This window comes from Cannabis sativa, chromosome 5 (genome assembly GCF_029168945.1).
Source record: "Cannabis sativa cultivar Pink pepper isolate KNU-18-1 chromosome 5, ASM2916894v1, whole genome shotgun sequence".
Lineage (NCBI taxonomy): Eukaryota > Viridiplantae > Streptophyta > Magnoliopsida > Rosales > Cannabaceae > Cannabis > Cannabis sativa.
Genome location: NC_083605.1, coordinates 19,115,714 through 19,137,644, shown reverse-complemented (window position 1 = coordinate 19,137,644; position 21,931 = coordinate 19,115,714). Strand labels below are relative to the sequence as shown.

The 21,931-nt window shown below is 32.3% G+C and overlaps 1 protein-coding gene across 1 annotated transcript; it reads right to left on the bottom strand.

The window, feature by feature from the left end:
* Positions 1–771: 771 nt before the first annotated feature.
* Positions 772–2,154, bottom strand: LOC133038197 (uncharacterized). Its single transcript, XM_061116283.1, has 3 exons — positions 1,496–2,154; positions 1,195–1,222; positions 772–855 (listed from the first exon to the last, which is right to left on the bottom strand). Exons 1-3 carry the CDS (start codon positions 2,152–2,154, stop codon positions 772–774), a joined length of 771 nt encoding a protein of 256 aa, XP_060972266.1.
* Positions 2,155–21,931: the final 19,777 nt, after the last annotated feature.

The window sequence follows — 21,931 nt, the reverse complement described above, 5'->3', positions numbered from 1 at the left end:
TGAAAATGGACGGGGAGGGTTCTTACAGTAGTTCCACTCGTCGAAGGTCGAAAGGAGTGGTTAGTTTTGGTTATCGAAGGGATCCTCAAAATTGTTACTGTGGCATTCCGTGGATCGTTAGAACATCATGGACCGAAGCAAACCCAGGACGTTGTTTTAGGAAATGCAGGCTAGCATATGTAAGCCATTGTTTTTTCCCTTTCAGTTTTGTTTTTGAATATTATTGTTTATGTTAAGTTATTCAAGGTGAAAAGTTTGAAATTTATCCACAGGAGGATGGTAGAGGGTGTAAGTTTTTTGAATGGGTGGATGTTGATTCTTGTATGAAGTGCAGAGAGTTAATACCAGGACTTCTGAGGAAGATAAGTAAGCTTGAAGATCAGTTGATGTTGTATGAGTCAAATGAAGATTTGAAAGAATTCAAGGACATTCCAAAAGGATGTAGCAATGTTCAGAAGTGTGATTGTGGTCATATATGGTTGTTGAAGAACTTGAAAACCATTCTCATTACTATTTGTGTTATTGGTTTTGTATTTTTTATGCTTAACTAGAAGTGTTAATCACTAAGTTTGTAATGGCATTGTCTTTGTTTTGTATCAAACAGTTTGTAATGACATTGCCTTCTTTGAATCAAATTGTTTGCAATGGCATTGTCTTTTTTTGGTATGAAACAGTTTGTAATGACATTGCCTTGTATGAATCAAACAGTTTGTAATGATATTGCCTTTTATGAATCAAAGTTATTTCCTTCTCAGATTTGTCCTTATTTTATCAGGAAAATGTCTGCATCATATCAGCAGTAATAGGCCATTGCATATCAGCATTAATAGGCCTTCTATGAATTAAAGTTATTACCTTCAAAGGCAATTGATCATATAATTATGCATTAATAACAAGTATGACAAGTAAATGTACTGCATAGCATAAGATAAAAATAGGCCACCAACATAGTTAAATGAAATTATAATAGATTAATGTTTAGGTCCAAGTAGTGGCCTTGACATTTCAAAAAAAAAAACAAAAACAACCACTACTAACAGTTGCATAAATACAAGAACCCTAGACATTTCAACAAGAAACAACCAATACTAACAGCTGCATAAGTACAAAAACCCTTGCACAATTCAACAAAAAACATGTTGTAGCATACAAAAAAAACCCTTCACAATTCAACAGATTACAAAGAACATATACAGCAGCACCTAAATTGGGTACAACAACCCTTGACAATTCAACAAAAAACAATACAATATAGATTGAGAACAGCAACTAATTTGGTCCAGAGGTTGGTTGGCTTGAACTTGTTTCTCTTGCCTTTTGCTTCATTCTCCTAATGTTTCTCTTTACAGTTTCATGGTCTAAATTCTTTTTGGGTGGACGACCCATCTTTTTCTTCTGTGGAGGTTCCTGATTCATAAACAAGTGCTACTGTCAGATTACATACTTAAACATGGAAAATGTATTCAAATTATTAGTGCTTAAGAAATGAATATACCTGAACTTGTACTGGTTTGGGGCAAGTTTTCTTTGTATGTGCTGTTTGCAATTAGAGCAGTTGTTGGACTGCCCAAATCTCCTCATTTTAGTTGCACAAGGTGGAGGTTCATCCACTTCTCTTTTTCTAGATTTCTTGGGCCTACCAGGTAAAACAGTTTCTGGTGGTGGAAGGATTGGATTTTTGCCTTTATCAAGCCAGTGTTCAGGACTAGGCATAGGTGCAATTGCCCCTACATAAGTGCCTATGAAGGCTTCCTTCTTGTAACATGCAGCAACAAAATCATAAACCTGAAGCCTTGAATACCATATGCATGCTATTGCATGACCACATGGGATACCTGTGAGGTCAAATGATCTGCAAGAGCATGTCTTTTTCTCCAAATTAGTTGCTACCACCTCACCAGAAGGGGCTGTGACCTGGAATAATCCACCAACAGACTTGGTGTATTGGCATTTCAGTGCCAATTTCTTGTTCTTCTCTAGGATGTCAAAGATCCTTTTCCCCACTGGATTGTTCCACTTACTCACACTTTCTCTTTGTTTTTGCATTCTATCCATCAACCAATATCGAACATACTCTAACAATGTGATAATTGGCTTGTCTCTACCATCTAAGATTGCTGAATTGAAACTCTCACACAAATTATTCAACAACATGTCACACTGAACAGATGTCCTGAAGTGGGATTTGGTCCACTGTGTTGGTGATTTTTTGGATAGCCAATCAAAAGCTTTTTCATTAGTCCCTTTTAAAACATCCAACTTTCTCTTGAATTCCTCAACAGTAGTTGCCCTAGCACAAGCCCATAGTTGTTGCTGTTAGGTTTTATGCCCTAAATAAAACTCTTTACAATCTGATTAGTTATCAATATAAGAAATTTGAAGTGATTGATGTTTGCATGAATTTTACATGCTAATGGTTTAATATGTTTAATATGTTTATTACATTCATACACACAAAATCAGTTAAATCCAGATCATATGTTTATTCACAATTACAGTATCGTCAACACAGTGGAATGTGATTGTGATCATATGAATCAAAAGTTTTGGTCCCTGTTTCATCAGTGTTATTGGATTTACACTAATGTGATAATCAGCGATGATGTGTACTTACACTTGGAGTAAGTGTTATGTTCTTTCCAGGACATTAGCAAAGTATACTAGTTTCGAATGTATGGAGTATACATTGGACTGGACCGATATTGCAACTAAGTTAAGATATTACAAACTTACCGTTATACATATCTTTCCAAGTCAATATCAGTAGTTGATCTTAAGATTAAAAAGAATCTAAATCCTGATATGCTTGGGCTCAACTCAGAGTCTTATTCATGTTCTTTGATTTATTAGTTAAGCCTACTTTTGGGTCAGGGTGATACGTATATTTTGGGAACATGAAAGTATGATTGAGTGGGAGTCTTGAACATAAATATGGAATCTATAGCTTCTTGGTGTATAGAAGTTAAGTGATGATTCCCTTCGAGCTTAGCAAATAGAAGTAAATGGATGAGCTCTTGTTTAACTGACTAATTATTAGATCATTAAACACCATTTACAGGTAGCTAAGTGTTTTAAGGGGCAAAATACATTGAGGGGTGAGAACGGTAAAGAAATCCCATCTCGATGTAAATCATCTATATAGAGGATCTTTAAATCACAATAAGATTATAACAATGGTTAAATGAGATAGTATATTGGTATCGTGAAACATACAATATGCTCTATATAAGTCTGAGAGTGTAATTCTAAGTTCTAAGAGTGGATTCAACGAAGAATTAATAAGTAGGAATTTACTTGGTAAATTTGGTTCACTTATTGGAAGCTCAGCATATAGATCCATGGTCCCCATTCTAGTTGAGAACATTCTCGCTTATAAGACTCATTAATTGATTCGTGATTGATCAATTATAATTCTAAAGTTAGACTATGTCGATTTTATGAATTTTCACTAAGAGGGGTGAAATTGTAAGGAAAAGAGTTTTACGGGTTTATTTATTTATTAATGGACTTTATATGTCTAATTAATAATTAAATTAAATGACAATATTATTTAATAATGTATTTTAATTATTAAATAATTCGTTTTGGCATTTAAATGGTTAGAAGTGGAAAAATTGGCATTTTTGAGAAAATAGAGATAAAATTTGATAAAATTGCAAAATTAAGTGGGGCCCATTACAACACCTATGGCCGGCCACTTATAAGGCTTTTTCAAATTATTATTTTATTATTTTAATGCCAAATAATTCTAAACTTAAACCTAGTAAGTTGCCTATAAATAGAAAGTGATGGCTCAGTCAAATCACAAGTTTTCATTAGCCTTTCTGACAGAAATTTCTCTCTTCAGAAAAACTGAGCCTTCCCTCACTCTCTACCTTGGCCGAAACCTCTCTCCCTCTTTTCCTTCATCTTTTTCGTGACCCTAGTGAAAGAGTAAGTGCCCACACACAGCAAGCAGTAACTCAATCATAGATTGGAGAGGCCGTGAAGGATCAAAGCTTGAAGAAGAAGGAGATTCGGGCTCGGATCTTGATTATACTCGCTACGAAAGGAATCAAGGGTTAGAGATGTGAGTGGAAGGAGACATTTATTCCGCTGCATCAATGTAAGGTTTTCTTAACTTTATATGTGTTTATTTTATCGTTTTAGAAAGTTCATATTTAGGATGTTAATAAACATACTTGTGAGTAGATCTAAGATCCTGGTAAAATAATTCCCAACAACTGGCCTCAGAGCCATGGTAATTGATTTACTTACATGTAATTTGGACTTTAAAACGATTGTTTGTATGTTCTTTGGATGGTATCATGTTGTATTGAGTGTTATTTGATGATTGATTGATGATTGTGAAATTTTCGTGAAAAATAATTGTTATTTCGGTTCTGGAATTATTTTTATTGGATAGTATGGAAAAAATTAAGCAAGTTAGCCTTTTACAGAACTCAATTTGGATTTTATTTGAATTAGTTATGATTTTTTGAAGATTTGACAAAATCGGAAATTTGTCTTGATAGTTTCTGCGATCAGAGAACTGTCCGTACAGTTTCGAATTTTTTCAATTTTCTTCAATTTTTCATACTTTTTCATGGAATTAACTTCCAATTTTTTGTATGGTTTTATATATATACTATTACTATTCCTAATTCAATTCTAATTATCATTTTGAATTAATTTAATTTTTTTTAAATTTAATTCAAGATATTAGTGTAATTTAAATTTGAATAGAACTAGTATTTATCTTTTTGCTTAAAAATTTATCTTATTTTTAAATTTGATTATATTTTTTTTTAAATTTAAGGTCAGATTTTTTTTAAGATATTTAAAATATCTTTTAAGATATTTATAATATCTTTTAAGATATTTAAAAATATCATATCTTTTAAGATATTTATAATATCTTTTAAAGATATTTATAATATCTTTTAAGATATTTAAAAATATCTTATCTTTTAAGATATTTTAAAAATATCTTATCTATTAAGATTTTTTAAATCTTTTTAGATATTTTGACCTTATTTAAATTTAAAATAAGATATTTATAATCATGTAATTTTAAATAGATATAAGATATTTTGCTAATTTTTAAATTTTGTTATTTTATTTATTTAAATTAAATTTAAAAATCTGAAAAGATATTTTATTTATCTTTTCCATTTTTATTTAATTTTTATTTTTAAAATAACATTTAATTTTTAAAAGTAGTTAGCAAATTTTGAAATGATATTTAGGTTGGTTGAAACCTAATTTTTCAAATAGTAGGTTTAATTTTAAATTTTTTTTAAAATAATTTCGAAATTTTAAATATTTCTTTTATTTTTTTTATTTTATTTTTTCGAAATTAATTAATTTTTTTTATTTTTTCGAAATTAATTAAAATATTTTATTTAATTATTTATTTTTCGAAATTATTTATTTAAAATTAAATAAATCCTACTTCCAACTATCCAGCTAACCTTGTTGCAGAAGTATGTGTTTTTAGCTTGTATGTAAGTTTTAAAAACCTATTATTACTTGATTGCAAATAGCCATGGTTACTTTTTGCCAGATCTAATGATCTGATGGCTCCCTTGGTCAAGTAAATAATTTGTAACAGGTAAATTTTACAATCTTCTTTCATCTGTGTATGACCTAGCAACATGATAGGATCCATCCAAAGTGTGCCTGTGTGAGCCTATATGTTTATTTTATTATATAGATGCATATAGGTTGTTGCTAAATAAAATGTCACACCATGATAGATTTTATTTAGGTCCATTTAGTTATTGGACCTATTCAATTAATAACAGTTATTCATTTTAAGGTTAAATTCCTCTCTTTTGGGCCTTGTGTGAGAGTTGGGTGCCATAGAAGTGGGTACGACATACTGAACCCAGCACCCCCTCACATGAACTACCCCAATTGTGAAGGCCCATTTGCCTGATTTGAATAACTGTACTAGGTTAATTATATTAGTTTGACCTAATAAAATTGAATTAGCAACATAATTAACTTTTAAAATATATGAAATTTTTTTTTTCAATTTAATATTTTAAAGTTAATTTTAAGAAAAACACTTTTAGTTTAGATATTATTTCTAGACAAACTATTTGTATTTTTCTTGTATTTAATTAAATATAGAATTTTAACTAACTAAGATTCTTTCTGGAGCTTATTTAATTAAATATTCCTATTTAAGTTATAAATTAGTTGTATCAACTGATTTTTCTTAACAAACTTAAATTTGAATATTTGATTTAAATTTTAAATCAAGTTGAGGAATCTTAGGCATTAGTTATTAAAGATTCTTAAGATATTTTTTTTAAGTTAATATCTTTTCAAATATTAACTTGAAATGGAATATCTTAAATATTTTTTTTTGTTAATATCTTTTCAAATATTAACTTTAAAAGATATCTTCAAATTAAGTGGTTACAACTTAATTTGTGATATTTAATTAAATCTAGATTTGAAATTATTTAAGTTTTAGATTTTTTCTATATAACTTAAATTAGATATTTTTCAAATTTTGAAAAGATACTTAGTCAAATAAGATATTTTCTAGATAGTAATTTCTAGACTACTTATTATTTCTAATACTTATATAGGAAAATATTATACTTTTGTGAAATTAATTATTTAAATAATTAATTTTGGTACAATTTTATTAAGTATATTTTTCCTAGTATTAAATAGAAATTAATAATTAAGGCTTCTCTACACTTAATTATTTATTTCTTGAATTTAATACAATTAATTAAGTTGAAAAATCAAAATATCTAAGTTGATTTTCATCATGATACTTAAATATTTATTGATTTTTCATGACACTTAATTAAATCGAAAATTATTTTTAGGTTGAAATTTAATTTTTCAACTTAAATTTAAATAATTTTCAAAATATATATATTTTTCTTTATTTTATTAATCAATTTCGAAATTGCATTTTAATTATGCAATATTTTCGATTTTTTTTTGAAAAATAGATTGAGTTGTAAATTAATTAATTATTTTAATTAATTCTTGGACCAACTCAAGTCAATGATTTTTTCATTTAATAGATTAATTTAAAATAAGTGAATTTAAAATATATATATATTATTAGAAATTGAATTAACTAGTCAAAAGAATATCTAGATAGGTGATATTTTTGCTTGAAGAATTTCTTTTCTATTTTTATTAATTTTCGAAAATTGTATTTTTATATACTTTAATTTTTCGAAACCCAATAAATATATTCTCAAAGGAAATTTTTAAGTTGCTAATTATTTATTTAATTCATCTTAAATTAATTTCCTTAATATTTATATTTAAGATTATTACTAAGATGGAAATAATTAATTTTATTTCAATCACCATCTAGTATAATTTTATAAATATTATATTAAATTCTTATTTTTGAATTTTAATTCTTAAATAGAATTTAATGAGATTTATTTATTAGAATAATAAGAAAATACATTTTAAACAATGAGCTTTATTATTATTAAGATATTCGATCTCCATTGTGGGTTTTACACCGCGTTTGTTTTAGTGAGTAATCCTCCCTAATGGAGGAACGTTCATTAGCAATTTCGCACCGTTTAATCTCGCATGATAAGTGGTTTGTAAGTGTTTTATATGGTATAGATCACCCTAATGGTGGCGACCATATTTGACTTGCAAATTGCGAAACAATGGTAGAAGCTCATGAGATAGAATAGCCTTGACTCTCGCCTAAACGGGACAACGCTGGATTCTGATCTTGATCGAATAAAAGGTTGCTAGAATGTTTAACATTTTAGATGAGCTGACAACTCTATTCAATGGATGGTAGCTTTGACTCTCGCCTAAACGGGACACTGATATCAGTTTGTTGAAAACCTTGGAAATTATTTAGGATTGAATTTTTAAGTATTTTCTCATATCATTCCTACTTGCTATGTGCTTATAATTTCTGAATTGATTTTGTGTGTTAAACCATTATTAATTTCTATTTGTTGATTTCTATTATTTTGTAGTATCCTGTTTGTCAAAATGAATCCCATGTTATCACTGTTGACTGAAAATAAGCTGAATGGATCTAACTTTAATAAATGGAATGAGAACATTAATATTGCTCTCATAGGAGAAAGTGCCTTGTTTGTTTTAACTGAGCCGTCACCTGAAGTGCCTGGGGATAATGCATCCAAAGCTGTGAAAGAAAAGTATGAGCGTTGGCAGAAGGCAAATGACAAAGCTCTATACTTTATGCTTTCTAGCATGGTTGACACCCTCGAAAACTCGGTTTTCTAAAGCGAGAAGGCTGAAGTTATGACGAAGTTAAATGAGCTATTCGGTAAGGCATCACTTCAGTCACGCTTTGACGCGACTAAGAAGTACATTAACGCACGGATGGAACCTCATCAAAACGTGCGTGATCATGTTCTCCTCATGTCCAGTTATTTCCAAGAAGCCCAGGATCATGGTGCTGAAATGGACAGTGCTACTCAAGTAAGTCTTATCTTGAACAGCCTGACTCCAGCATTTCTACCATACACATCAAATTATGTCATGAATAAGAAGGAAATTGACTTTCATGAATTAGTCAATGACCTTCAAACTTATGAAAATTTGATTGGAGGACCCAAGAAGAAAGGGAGTAAACCTCATCCTGGTAATGGTAATGGGATGATGAAACCTGAAGCAAATGTCGCCTGGCTTCAAAGCCCAAATCGAAGAAGAAGTGGAAGAACACCAAGAAGCGAACAAAAGTCATGAAAAAGACTGCTCCTTCTGGTGATGCTACACTTAAAGGAAAGTGTTTCCACTGCAATGAAAAAGGCCATTGGAAACCCCAATGTCCTAAACTTCTTGCAAAGAAACAAGGTATTTCCTTTCATAAACTTTAAGAGTTTTAGTGAATTATTATCCAATTGGATTTATAATTCTGGACTAACTTTGTTTATTTGTTTTCTTCTTCTTATAGGCCAAGCTACTTGAACTCAATTGAGTTGGATCGGCAAAGCTTGGACCAAGGGTGAAATCGTCAGATGAAGATGAAGCTCTTCAATTTATTTTTTGAATTAATTGTTTTAGTTTAAAGACAATTTGGATTTCAAATTTTAGTTAGGGATATTTATCCCTGTTTCTCTCATATTGTTGCAATATTTTTTTTATTATTAATAAAGTTTATTTTTTCGAAATTCCCTATTGCAATTTATGAGATTGAGCTTCATTTAATTTATCTTCATCAATTATTACCACATTATATTTGTATGTTTGTATGTGTAAGTGTTTTTATTATTGATGCAAATTCTATAATATTTACAACTCTTCATAGAGTTATATTATATAAACATTAGAAATTATTTCTATGTTTATCATAATTGTTAATTCTCATACAATTATTAAGAATTTGTTTAATAAAAGGATCTTATGATCTGATAGGGGTGGAGAAAAGTTAAGAAAACTATGCAGTTCAACGATCTTTTATATCTAATGAACTCTGGATAGTATTCAACTCCACATTAACTCTATCACACTTAGAGAATCATGATCTTTACAACCTTTAGGGGTGGATCATAATCTCTATATACTTAGGGGTGGAGTCTATTCCACAATTCCCTATGAAACACATATCTTGTTTAAACATAGAAGTAATATAATGAGTCAGCTATTGTCAATATAAATTCTTGATCTTGATTGTATGTTCCATTTCGTTTTTTTTACTGTTGTAAGTAAGAGTTTGATACCTTTGAAAGTTCTTTGTTAAAGTTTCACACTACCTTAATTGAGTGGGAGAATTTTAAAGTTCTATACCCATCTTCATTAGGTTGATAATTGTGATAGGTACTTAAGAACACTGCGAAAAGCAAATCTAACCATTCACATGGATAGATATAGCTTATCAGAATTATGAGAATAAGATAAAGAACTCTAGTTCAGTCCATTCGAATGACTTGAACCAAGAATTCTTAATCCTCATAAAATTTTATGGTATCTTAATTTTGATTACTTTAATCTCTGGCATGTATTTTTCACTTCAAATACTAGTCTGCTAAGTTGATGACTTAGTCTTGACTTAAAGTTTCAGACTAATACAAAAGTCACAACTAGGTAACTCTCTAAACAATCAGAGGTTAAAAGTATTATTTAACCAGACATCTGCTATTGAGTGGGAGCTATCTGAGATGTAATCAAATAGGGAACATTAGAAGATATTCAAGAAGGATTTATGAAAGTGATCTATATGTCAGATATTAAGGAACTGTGTATCAGTTGTCTTTGTATCACACCATCTAATTTCGAAATTCTTAAGATGGTGCTTACTTTGGGGGTGGAGGAATTATTGTATAATAATTCAAGCTCTACCAGAGAAGAACTATAACTTGGTCTATTCGAAAATACCAGAAAGTTATATCACTAAAGAAAAGTCTACACTGTATTATCTCAATTACATATTTTAAAATATGAGAGATATGTCCTCTGTTAATTCAGATGTACTTTTAAAACAGTAAAGATTTCAGTATCCCTTGATGAGTAAAGCATATAGTAAAGGATGTTTCATAAGAGTATTTATGAACTAGTTTCCAGAAGTTTGGGTGGATTCAAATATACTACACTTGATCTGAAGATCAAGACATCAGATTAACCTATTTGCGCAGTTTGTTTTATATTAGTGCAAGTGGGAGTTTGTTAGGTTTTATGCCCTAAATAAAACTCTTTACAATGCGATTAGTTATCAATATAAGAAATTTGAAGTGATTGATGTTTGCATGAATTTTACATGCTAATGGTTTAATATGTTTAATATGTTTATTACATTCATACACACAAAATCAGTTAAATCCAGATCATATGTTTATTCACAATTACAGTATCGTCAACACAGTGGAATGTGATTGTGATCATATGAATCAAAAGTTTTGGTCCCTGTTTCATCAGTGTTATTGGATTTACACTAATGTGATAATCAGCGATGATGTGTACTTACACTTGGAGTAAGTGTTATGTTCTTTCCAGGACATTAGCAAAGTATACTAGTTTCGAATGTATGGAGTATACATTGGACTGGACCGATATTGCAACTAAGTTAAGATATTACAAACTTACCGTTATACATATCTTTCCAAGTCAATATCAGTAGTTGATCTTAAGATTAAAAGAATCTAAATCCTGATATGCTTGGGCTCAACTCAGGAGTGCTATTCATGTTCTTTGATTTATTAGTTAAGCCTACTTTTGGGTCAGGGTGATACGTATATTTTGGGAACATGAAAGTATGATTGAGTGGGAGTGCTGAACATAAATATGGAATCTATAGCTTCTACTGGTGTATAGAAGTTAAGTGATGATTCCCTTCGAGCTTAGCAAATAGAAGTAAATGGATGAGCTCTTGTTTAACTGACTAATTATTAGATCATTAAACACCATTTACAGGTAGCTAAGTGTTTTAAGGGGCAAAATACATTGAGGGGTGAGAACGGTAAAGAAATCCCATCTCGATGTAAATCATCTATATAGAGGATCTTTAAATCACAATAAGATTATAACAATGGTTAAATGAGATAGTATATTGGTATCGTGAAACATACAATATGCTCTATATAAGTACCGACGAGTGCAAGTCTAAGTTCTAAGAGTGGATTCAACGAAGAATTAATAAGTAGGAATTTACTTGGTAAATTTGGTTCACTTATTGGAAGCTCAGCATATAGATCCATGGTCCCCATTCTAGTTGAGAACATTCTGCTTATAAGACTCATTAATTGATTCGTGATTGATCAATTATAATTCTAAAGTTAGACTATGTACGATTTTATGAATTTTCACTAAGCGAGGGGTGAAATTGTAAGGAAAAGAGTTTTACGGGTTTATTTATTTATTAATGGACTTTATATGTCTAATTAATAATTAAATTAAATGACAATATTATTTAATAATGTATTTTAATTATTAAATAATTAGTTTTGGCATTTAAAAGGTTAGAATTGGAAAATTGGCATTTTTGAGAAAATAGAGATAAAATTTGATAAAATTGCAAAATTAAGTGGGGCCCATTACAACACCTATGGCCGGCCACTTATAAGGCTTTTTCAAATTATTATTTTATTATTTTAATGCCAAATAATTCTAAACTTAAACCTAGTAAGTTGCCTATAAATAGAAAGTGATGGCTCAGTCAAATCACAAGTTTTCATTAGCCTTTCTGACAGAAATTTCTCTCTTCAGAAAAACTGAGCCTTCCCTCACTCTCTACCTTGGCCGAAACCTCTCTCCCTCTTTTCCTTCATCTTTTTCGTGACCCTAGTGAAAGAGTAAGTGCCCACACACAGCAAGCAGTAACTCAATCATAGATTGGAAGACTGTGAAGGATCAAAGCTTGAAGAAGAAGGAGATTCGGGCTCAGATCTTGATTATACTCTGCTACAGAAAGGAATCAAGGGTTAGAGATCTGAGTGGAAGGAGACATTTATTCCGCTGCATCAATGTAAGGTTTTCTTAACTTTATATGTGTTTATTTTATCGTTTTAGAAAGTTCATATTTAGGATGTTAATAAACATACTTGTGAGTAGATCTAAGATCCTGGTAAAATAATTCCCAACAGTTGCTTCAACAATAAACCTGGAGACTCCTTCTTAAAGTTGGCATAAAGATGTCTAACACAAAATCAAACCTCAGATCCTTCATACACTGTCCCCACAGCCCTTTCCAATCCCTTTTGTCTATCTGAAATGAAGGTGAGTTATGCAGTGTTCTCCATATGTAAGTCCTCTTTCAGTAGTTCAGCAAACCATGTCCAACTGTCAGTGTTTTCCTTTTCAGTTACAGCAAAAGCAATAGGAAACATGCTGTTGTTTGCATCAATTCCAATTGCTACAAGCAGCATACCTCTGCAATTGCCTTTCAAGAAGCACCCATCTAGCCCAATAATTGGTCTGCAAAATTTGAAGCCAGCTTTACGAGCTGCAAGGCAGATGTAAACCCTTTCAAAAACCCTTTTGTCATCCACTAAATTGGATTTGATCAAAGCTGTACTTCCAGGATTAAGTCTCACTAGTTGTGTACAATAATCATCAAGGATTGCATACTGATCTCTCACAGTTCCTTGTACCTTAGCCATAGCTTTATTCTTAGCTCTGTAAAAAGTCCAAAAGGAGACTTCGGAATACTTAGTAACTGAATTTGCCTTCTTGAAATCACCAAATGACATGCTCAGATTCAATCTGAACTTGTCTAAGAATTCCTTTGCAATCCAATCAGAATCTAGCAGCCTGTTCTCCCATATAATTCCACAGTTGTGTTCATCTTCATACTTGTTAATTCTAAATGTAGAAGTATCATCTCTCATACGTCGAGCATACATTAACCACTTACATCCTTCTCCTTTACAATTCACTCTATTTCTCAACTTGTCATTGTGGATGTACTTATACTCTCTGTCTTGCTGGATCAAATACTCCTTCAAAGCCTCTCTTAGGTGCTCAACAGTAGGGAATTCCATTCCCACTTTGAACACAATTTCTTCAGGCCTAAATTGTGGATCAAATTGAATGGGCCTCTTGCCAAGTACTGCTCCATCTTCATCATCACTTACCAAACTTATCAAATCATCTTCCTCCACATATCCTCCACCTTCCTCTTCATGGTTAGCTTGACTGCTACACAATTCATTCACTGAACCCCACCACTGGCTAGGGTCTACATATCCTCCATCTTCATCATCATGCTCTGCATTTTCTGTGTCTTGAGCATATTCTTCTTCTTCAAAGTTAGGATCTTCAGTTTCTTGTTGTTTTCTTCTCCTGTTTTGGATTGGTGTTTGGGATGCAGCTTGTGATCTGGTTTTAGGTGTGCTTCTTCTGGTTTGGTGAGGTGTTTTGGATGCAGTTCTAGACCTGGTTTAGGGTGTGCTTGAACTGCTTTGGGGTGTGGTTCTGGTGGGTGTTTTGGTGGGTGATTGGTGCCTGATTTGGGATCTGGTGGTGGGTGTAGTTTTTCTGGTTTGGGTGGGTGATTGGGAAGTGAATTGAGATCTGGTTTGGGGTGTAGTTTTTCTGGTTTGGGTGGGTGTTTTGGTGGGTGATTGGGAAGTGAATTGGTGACTGGGTTGGGGTGTGGTTTTTCTGGTTTGAGTGGGTGTTTTGGTGGGTGATTGGGAAGCTAGATGGTCACTGCTACTGGTGGTTTGGTGATGTGTTTGGGATGCAATTTTGGACCTGGTTTAGGGTGTGGTTGATCTGGTTTGGGGTGTGGTTTTGGCAGGTGTTTTGGTGGGTGATCTGGAAGTGAATTGGGATCTGGTTTTGGGTGGGGTTTCCCTGGTTTGGGTGGGGGTTTTGGTGGGTGATAGGGAAGCAATAGGGTGACTGCTTTTGGGTGTGCTACTGGTGGTTTGGATAGGTGTTTTGGTGGGTGTTTTGGTGGCTGGTTGGGTTGCAAATTGGGACCTGGTTTTGGGTCTTTTATTTCTGGTTTGGATGTGTGTTTGGGAGGGTTTTTTGGTTGGTGTTTTGGTGCCTGATTGGGTTGCAAAGTGGTCACTGGTTGGGGGTGTTGTATTTCTTATTGGGATGGGTGTTTGGGATGGTGTTTCACTTGGGGATTCAGTTGGTAGTATTCTGGTTTGGGTGGCTGATTGGGGTAGGGTTTCAGAAACTGTTGGGGCTTGTTTCTTTCTGGTTTGTGGTGGACTTTTAATTGGGGTCTACCTTGCCCTTTTTATGGTTTGGGGTGGACTGTTGGTTGGGGTTTGCCTTGGCCTTTTTTGGGATTGTGGGGGACTATGGGTTGGGCTTTGCCTTGGCCTTTTCCTGGCTTGAATTGAACTTTTGGTTGGTGATTGGGCCTTTTCTGTGTGGGCCTCTGTTGGGTTATCCTCAGCAGTGGATCCAACTTCTCCAAATATACCTTCAATTTCTTCTACATTCTCTAATATCTGTACACTAGAGTCACTGTCTCCACTTGAGTCACTGTCTAAATTCTCCACACTATTCTCTTCACTGTCTTCTTCAATATCTGGCATGTACATGAAGAACTCATCACCATGTTGCTCAGAATCACCACTACTAACTTCTAAATCATCTGCTAGTTCCTCCTCAAGATTCCTAAGTGCTGCCTTGCTCATAACATAGTCTTCAGGTTGGGCACTTACTCGAACATCAACAACAACATCTGCATCATCAGGGAGTTCTTCTATTATGCATCTCTTCAACTTAGGCCCAGCTACTGTAGAGTGTTCTGTAGTTGTCTTCTGACTAGGGCCACCAACAACTGCCAATTCAAGACATTCCCCTCCAAAAGTCTCAGATAGATCCACATAAACCTCAACTTTCCTATACCTCTTCCTTCTCATGTCATCAAACATACTCAGCAAATCCTTATCACCCTTAAGCACAAATCCATCATTCAACAGTTTATCTTTAGGCCTAAACCAGAAATGCAGAGGACCATGGCACCACTGAATTTGCATCATCATCCCTTCTAGTTCCATCATATTAAACATATCACTGTGACACTTGTCAAACTCAAAGGCATGTTGCCACCCTCATACTTTCTCAAACCATTGTCAATGAACCATTTACCTCCATGGCGCATATTTACACTAAAGTACATACCTGCCAACAAGAAAAGAACAAAACAACAAAATTTAACAGTAAAATAATAGAAGCTTTCCAATAAAAGTGTCTGTCATATGCTTTACCACCATGTGCAAATATTCCCACATGCCAGTCAAAACACTTTACCCCACATAAAATAGCCCCACACTAAAACCAAGTGCAACTTGACTTATTCAACCCACGTACCATCTACCAAAATGCAATGCCTTAAATACTACCACTACCATTCACTAAGAATCTGAACACATCAAATAAATATGTACACCTAACACAATATCATTCACACCAACACAATCTAACAATAATACCATTTTCATTCCAGATGAACAGTGAGGATACCAAAAAAGCACTATGACAACAAAAAACAATTAAAACATCAAATAAAGGTAGAAATGAGATTTTACCTCCTCCATCGTCGTCGTCCATCGTCCTATCGATTTCTGGGGACCTCCACTTCAGTCGACTTGAAGCAACTGGTTTTAGGTCACGATTTAACAACATGATAAACAATTGACTCGATTTCTGGGGTTGGATCTTTGGGTTTCGATTAGACTGGAGATTAGGGATTAACGATTCAGGGGGATTAACGATTTGTGGTGTTCAATAGATTTCTGGGGTTGGAGTTTTTGGTTTTCGAATGTTCACTTTTTTACCGTTTTAGTTTTTTAGTCTCAGTTTTTAAATTTATTTTGTAATTTAGTTAAAAAAAATTAAATTATTTAAATTTTTAATTTGGAAAAACATTTTATTTTTCAATTTTGAAAAGAAATAAATAAAAACACAGCGATTAAATCCTATGCGTACACGTGTACCGTTAGTCATACTAACGGATGTGGTATGAACGGACAAACACGAAAGTCTAGCTTAGGTACTATTGCCGCTATTATTGGAGCTTGGGGACTAATCTGCATCAACGTGAACTATTTGGGGACTTTTGCCGCAAATTTTCCTATTTAATATAATATTCTATTTAATATTGATGTATTAATAGATTATGTAAAGTTATAATACATTTTTAATAAACTCGACCCCAATACCGATTACAAGTCGGGTCTGAGTGCCAATCCCAGTTCATCTTCGAGTTCTGAGTCCAGGTCGAGTCTGTATTTGGGCCAAGTCTGGGTCCGTGATCTAAGTTCGAATCCTGTCCCAATTCTAGGTCCCATCCCGAGTCTGGGTCTAGGTCTTGAGTTTGAGTTTGGATCCAGGTTCAGGTTGGAGATTAGAGTTGAACCCGAATCCTTTGTTAATATTATAATACAAGCTAATATGGACCATTTATTATGTATTATATAATACAACTTACATTGTATTAAAAATTTTGGTCGTGATAATTAATACAATACATTGTTTAATCCAAACATAATAATTATTATTATTGAATACAATACGACTCTTATACGGCGTACCAAATAAGCTCATAGTGTTATAGATTTTGATTCAGATAATCACACGATTTAAGATAGGGTGGGTTTATCGCTCTCCTTGATTGATTTAACATTTCTATGATCCCATGATTTCACTATTTTAGGCTGGTTTGGTACGTCATATTGTATTGTATTAGAATTATTTAATACAATATTATGTTTACTATTGACTTGTATTAATAAGTTGTGTAAAGTTATAAAATATTTTCAATAAATTCGACCCCTAACACCGACTTCAGGTTGGGTCCTAAGTCCTGTCTGGGCTCGGGGTTCGAGTCTCAGGTCTGGGTCCCAAGTTCGGTCTGGGTCTAAATCGGGTCCCAAGTCCGGGTCAGTTCTAGGTCTCCAATTTGTGTCCAGGGTCGAGTCCAGGTCAGATATCGGGTTCGGGTCTAAGTCCAGGTCCGAGTCGAAGATTGAGGTTGATCTCAGATCCTTTGTAAACATTATAATACAAGTTAATACATACTATTTGTTATATATTAAATAATACAACCTACATTGTATTAAAAAAATTCATCATAACAATTAATACAATCCATTAATTTATCCAAATATAATATTACTTATTTATTTGATATAATATAACCGTTATACAACCTACTAAATGAGACCTTTATAATTTATTTATCTATTGATTCAGGCGATCCCACTATTTCATCACTTCATGGTTTATTGACGCTATCTCTCAACCTTTATTTAACTGCCTACTTAGTGATCCCACAGTTCCTCGATCACATGATCTTGTAGAGATGGATTCTATCATTTGCTATATTTTTTTTGCTTATTTATACTCCAATTATTTACTCTTCTAACCACAACATTTCTATCTTTTTCTCGAGATAAAGTTTTGTACTCACTTTCATCAATGGATCCTTCTCATATTTCACTTGATCTCCCTGTAGCTCACTTCTCCTTGGAGTATACATTGGAAAGGACCGATATTGATCTTAGATAAGATATCATAAACTTACCGTTAAATCTTTCTAAGTCAATATCAATGGTTGATCTTAGGTCTATGGATCTCAATCCTGACATGGTTAGGTTCGATCTCAAGAGTGTTATTTGTGTTCTTTGATTTGTTAGTTGAGCCTATCTTTTGGTCTGGGTGATACGTACATTTTAGGGAACATGATAGTACAATTGAGTGGGAGCGCTAATCATAGATATAAAATTTATAGCTTCTATCTGGACATAAAAGTGAAACGATGATCTCCTTCGAGCTTGGCTGAATAAAGATAAATGATTGAGGCTTCATTTCAATAATTATATTAGTTTATTGAAGTATCATTTTGTTGGGTTTTATGCCCTAAATAAAACTCAATTTCAATGTAACCTATTTTATTTAACATCAATAAAGAAACAGAAGTATTTTTCATTCATTTGAGTATGTTTTGGTTCACTTTATCAATTGCTTGTCTATTTGATTTATAAATTCTATTTAAACCATTTTCACATACTTGATCCTGTTTATTGTGTTGTCATCACATTGGAAAGTAAACATGACTATGTGAATAAAGTTTCCTAGATTTACCAGACACAGGGTGTTACTAATATGATAATCTACAACAAGAGTTTACTTGCATTTGGAGAAATGCTATGTTCTTTCCAGAACATTGGTTAAAGTAAAGCTCAGGTTGGATGCATGGAGTATGCATCAGAAGGACCGATATTGAACTTGACTTAGATTTAATTAAACTTACCGTAAAATCTATTCAAGTCAATATCGCCTAGTTGATCCTAGATCAAATGTTCTTAATCTTGTTATGATTAGGCTCAATCTTGAAAGGCTATTCGTGTTCTTTGATTTGTTAGTTAAGCCTACTTTTAGGTCAGGGTGATACGTACATTTTGGGAACACGGTAGTGCAATTGAGTGGGCGCGCTAACATAAACATGGAATCATAGCTTCTATCTGGTGAATAGTAAGCAAAGGATGATCTCCTTCGAGCTTGACCAAACGAACATAAATGGTGGAGTACTCATTTCACATCAGCTGAAATATCATTTATACGGGGTCAAGTGTCTTAAGGATAAAATACATAGTAGGGTGTTATGGTAATCTAATCCCTTAATAGTGTAGATCATTCATATAGAGGATCATTGATCAAATTATGATTATAACAATGGATAACTAATGATGTGTCTATATGGTGGAACATATAGAGCATTCTATATACTGAGAGTGCAATTCTAAGTTCTATGCGTGGATTCAACGAAGAATTAATAAGTTAGTGAATTTTAGTGATAAATTCTTGATCTACTTATTGGAAGCTCGGTTATATAGACCCATGGTCCCCGCACTAGTTGAGATAATATTTCTTGTAAGACTCATGTAATTGGTTTTGATTAATCGATTATAATTCTCAAATTAGACTATGTCTATTTGTGAATTTTTCACTAAGTAAGGGCGAAATTGTAAAGAAAGAGTTATTAGGGGCATATTTGTTAATTATGATACTTTGTATGGTTCAATTAATAAATATGATAAATGACAATATTATTTAATAATTATTTATAGTTATTAAATAGTTAGAATTGACATGTAAATGGTTGAATTTGAAAATTGGCGTTTTTGAGAAAATCAGATGCAAAAGTGATAAAACTGCAAAATTGCAAAAAGTGAGGCTCAAATCCAATAAGCCATGGCCGACCACTTTTATAGGAGTTTTACCTCTGATATTTTCATTATTTTAAATGCCAAATAATTCAAACCTAACCCTAGTGGAATGTTATAAATAGGCAGTGAAGGCTTCAGGAAAATAACACTTCTCATTCAGAAAAACCTAACCCTCTCTCTCTACCTTTGGCCGCCACTCTCTCTCTCTCTCTTCTTCCTTCATATTTCGAAACCCCTTAGTGATTAGAGTAGTGCCCACACACAACAAGCAATACCTCAATCATAGTGAGGAAGATCGTGAAGAAAGATTTTCAGCAAAAGGAGTTTCAACATCAAAGATTCAGAGAAAGAGATCCAGGTTCAGATCTTGATAATACTCTGCGACAGAAAGGATACAAGGGTTAGAGATCTGAACGGAAGGAGTCATTTAATTCCGCTGCACCCAATGTAAGGTTTCCTAAACTTTATATGTGTTTATTTCATCGTTTTAGAAAATGCATATTTAGGGTGTTAATCAACATACTTGTGAGTAGATCTAAGATCCTGGTAAAATAATTTCCAACAACTCGCCTCAGAGCCATGGTAATTGATTTACTTGAAGAAATTTGGACTTTAAAATGATTGTTTGATGTTTTGGATGGTATCATGTTGTATTGAGTGTTATTTGATGATTGATTGATGTTTATGAATTTTCGTGAAAAATAATTGAATATCTGTTTTTGGAATTATTTTTATTGGATAGTATGGAAAAAATTAAGCAAGTTACTTTTTTACAGAACTCAATTTCGATTTAATTTGAATTAGTTATGATTTTTTGAAGTTTCGAAAAAATCGGGGTTGAGCTGAAGGCCTCCTGCGCGCGCGGATCTCATGCAAATCCTCCAGCCACCGAGCTTTCTCGCCCAGGTCACCCCTGCACGCGCGCGGACGGGTATGCACAGCATCCCGTCCGTAGAGCTTGCAATTTTTTTGTTTTTCTTTATTTTTTCATGCTTTTTCATGGAATTAACTTCCGATTTTTTGTATAGTTCTGTATTTATATATTTACTATTGCTAATTCAATTCTAATTATAATAATTAATTTATTTAATATTTTTTAAATTTAATTCATGATATTAGTGTAATTTGAATTTGAAATAGTCAATATCTATTTTTTTTTTTTGCTTAATTATCTATCTTATTTTTAAATTTGATTATATCTTATCTTATTTTTAAATTTAAGGTCAGATTTTAAATTTTTTAAATTAATTTTTTTCTTAAAAAATATTTTGACCTTATTTAAATTTAAAATAAGATAACTATAATCATGTAATTTTAAATAGATGTAAGATATTTTGCTAACTTTTAAATTTTGTTATTTTATTTATTTAAATTATATTTAAAATCTGAAAAAGATATTTATTTATCTTTTTTTAATTTTTTATTTAATTTTTATTTATAAAATTTAAAAGTAGTTAGCAAATTTTGAAATGATATTTGGGTTGGTTGAAACCTAATTTTTCAAAATTGTAGGTTTAATTTTTTAAATATTTTTTTTTAATTTCAAATTTTTTTTTAAATTTTCGAAAATAAATTTTTATTTATTTAATTAATTATTTTTCGAAATTATTTATTTAAAGTTAAATAAATCCTACATCCAACTATCCAGCTAACCTTGTTGCAGGAGTATGTGTTTTAGCTTGTTTGTAAGATTTTAAAACCTATTATTGCTTGATTGCAAATAGCCATGGTTAACTTGTTGACAGATCAAATGATCTGATTTTAACTCATGGCTCCCTTGGTCAAGTAAATAATTTGTAACAGGTATATTTACAATCTTCTTTCATCTGTGTATGACCTAGCAACATGATAGGACCCATCCAAAGTGTGCCTGTGTGAGCCTATGTGTTTAATTTCATTATAGATGCATATAGGTTGTTGTTGCTAAATAAAATGTCATAGTTCTTGATAGATTTTATTTAGGCCCATTTAGTTTTTGGGCCTATTCAATTAATAACAGTTGTTCAATTTAAGGTTAAATTCCTCTCTTTTGGGCCTTGTGTGAGAGTTGGGAGCCATAGTAGTGGGTACGACATACTAAACCCAGCACCCCCTCACATGAACCACCCCAATTGTGAAGGTCCATTTGCCTGATTTGAACAACTGTACTAGGTTAATTAAATTAGTTTAACCTAATAAAATTGATTAGCAACATAATTAATTTCATTTATTTTGAAATTAATTTAAGAAAACCATAGTTTAAAGAATTTAATATTCTAAGCTAAACTATATGTATTTTCTTGTATTTAATTAAATATAGAATTATAACTATCTAGATTCTTTTTGAA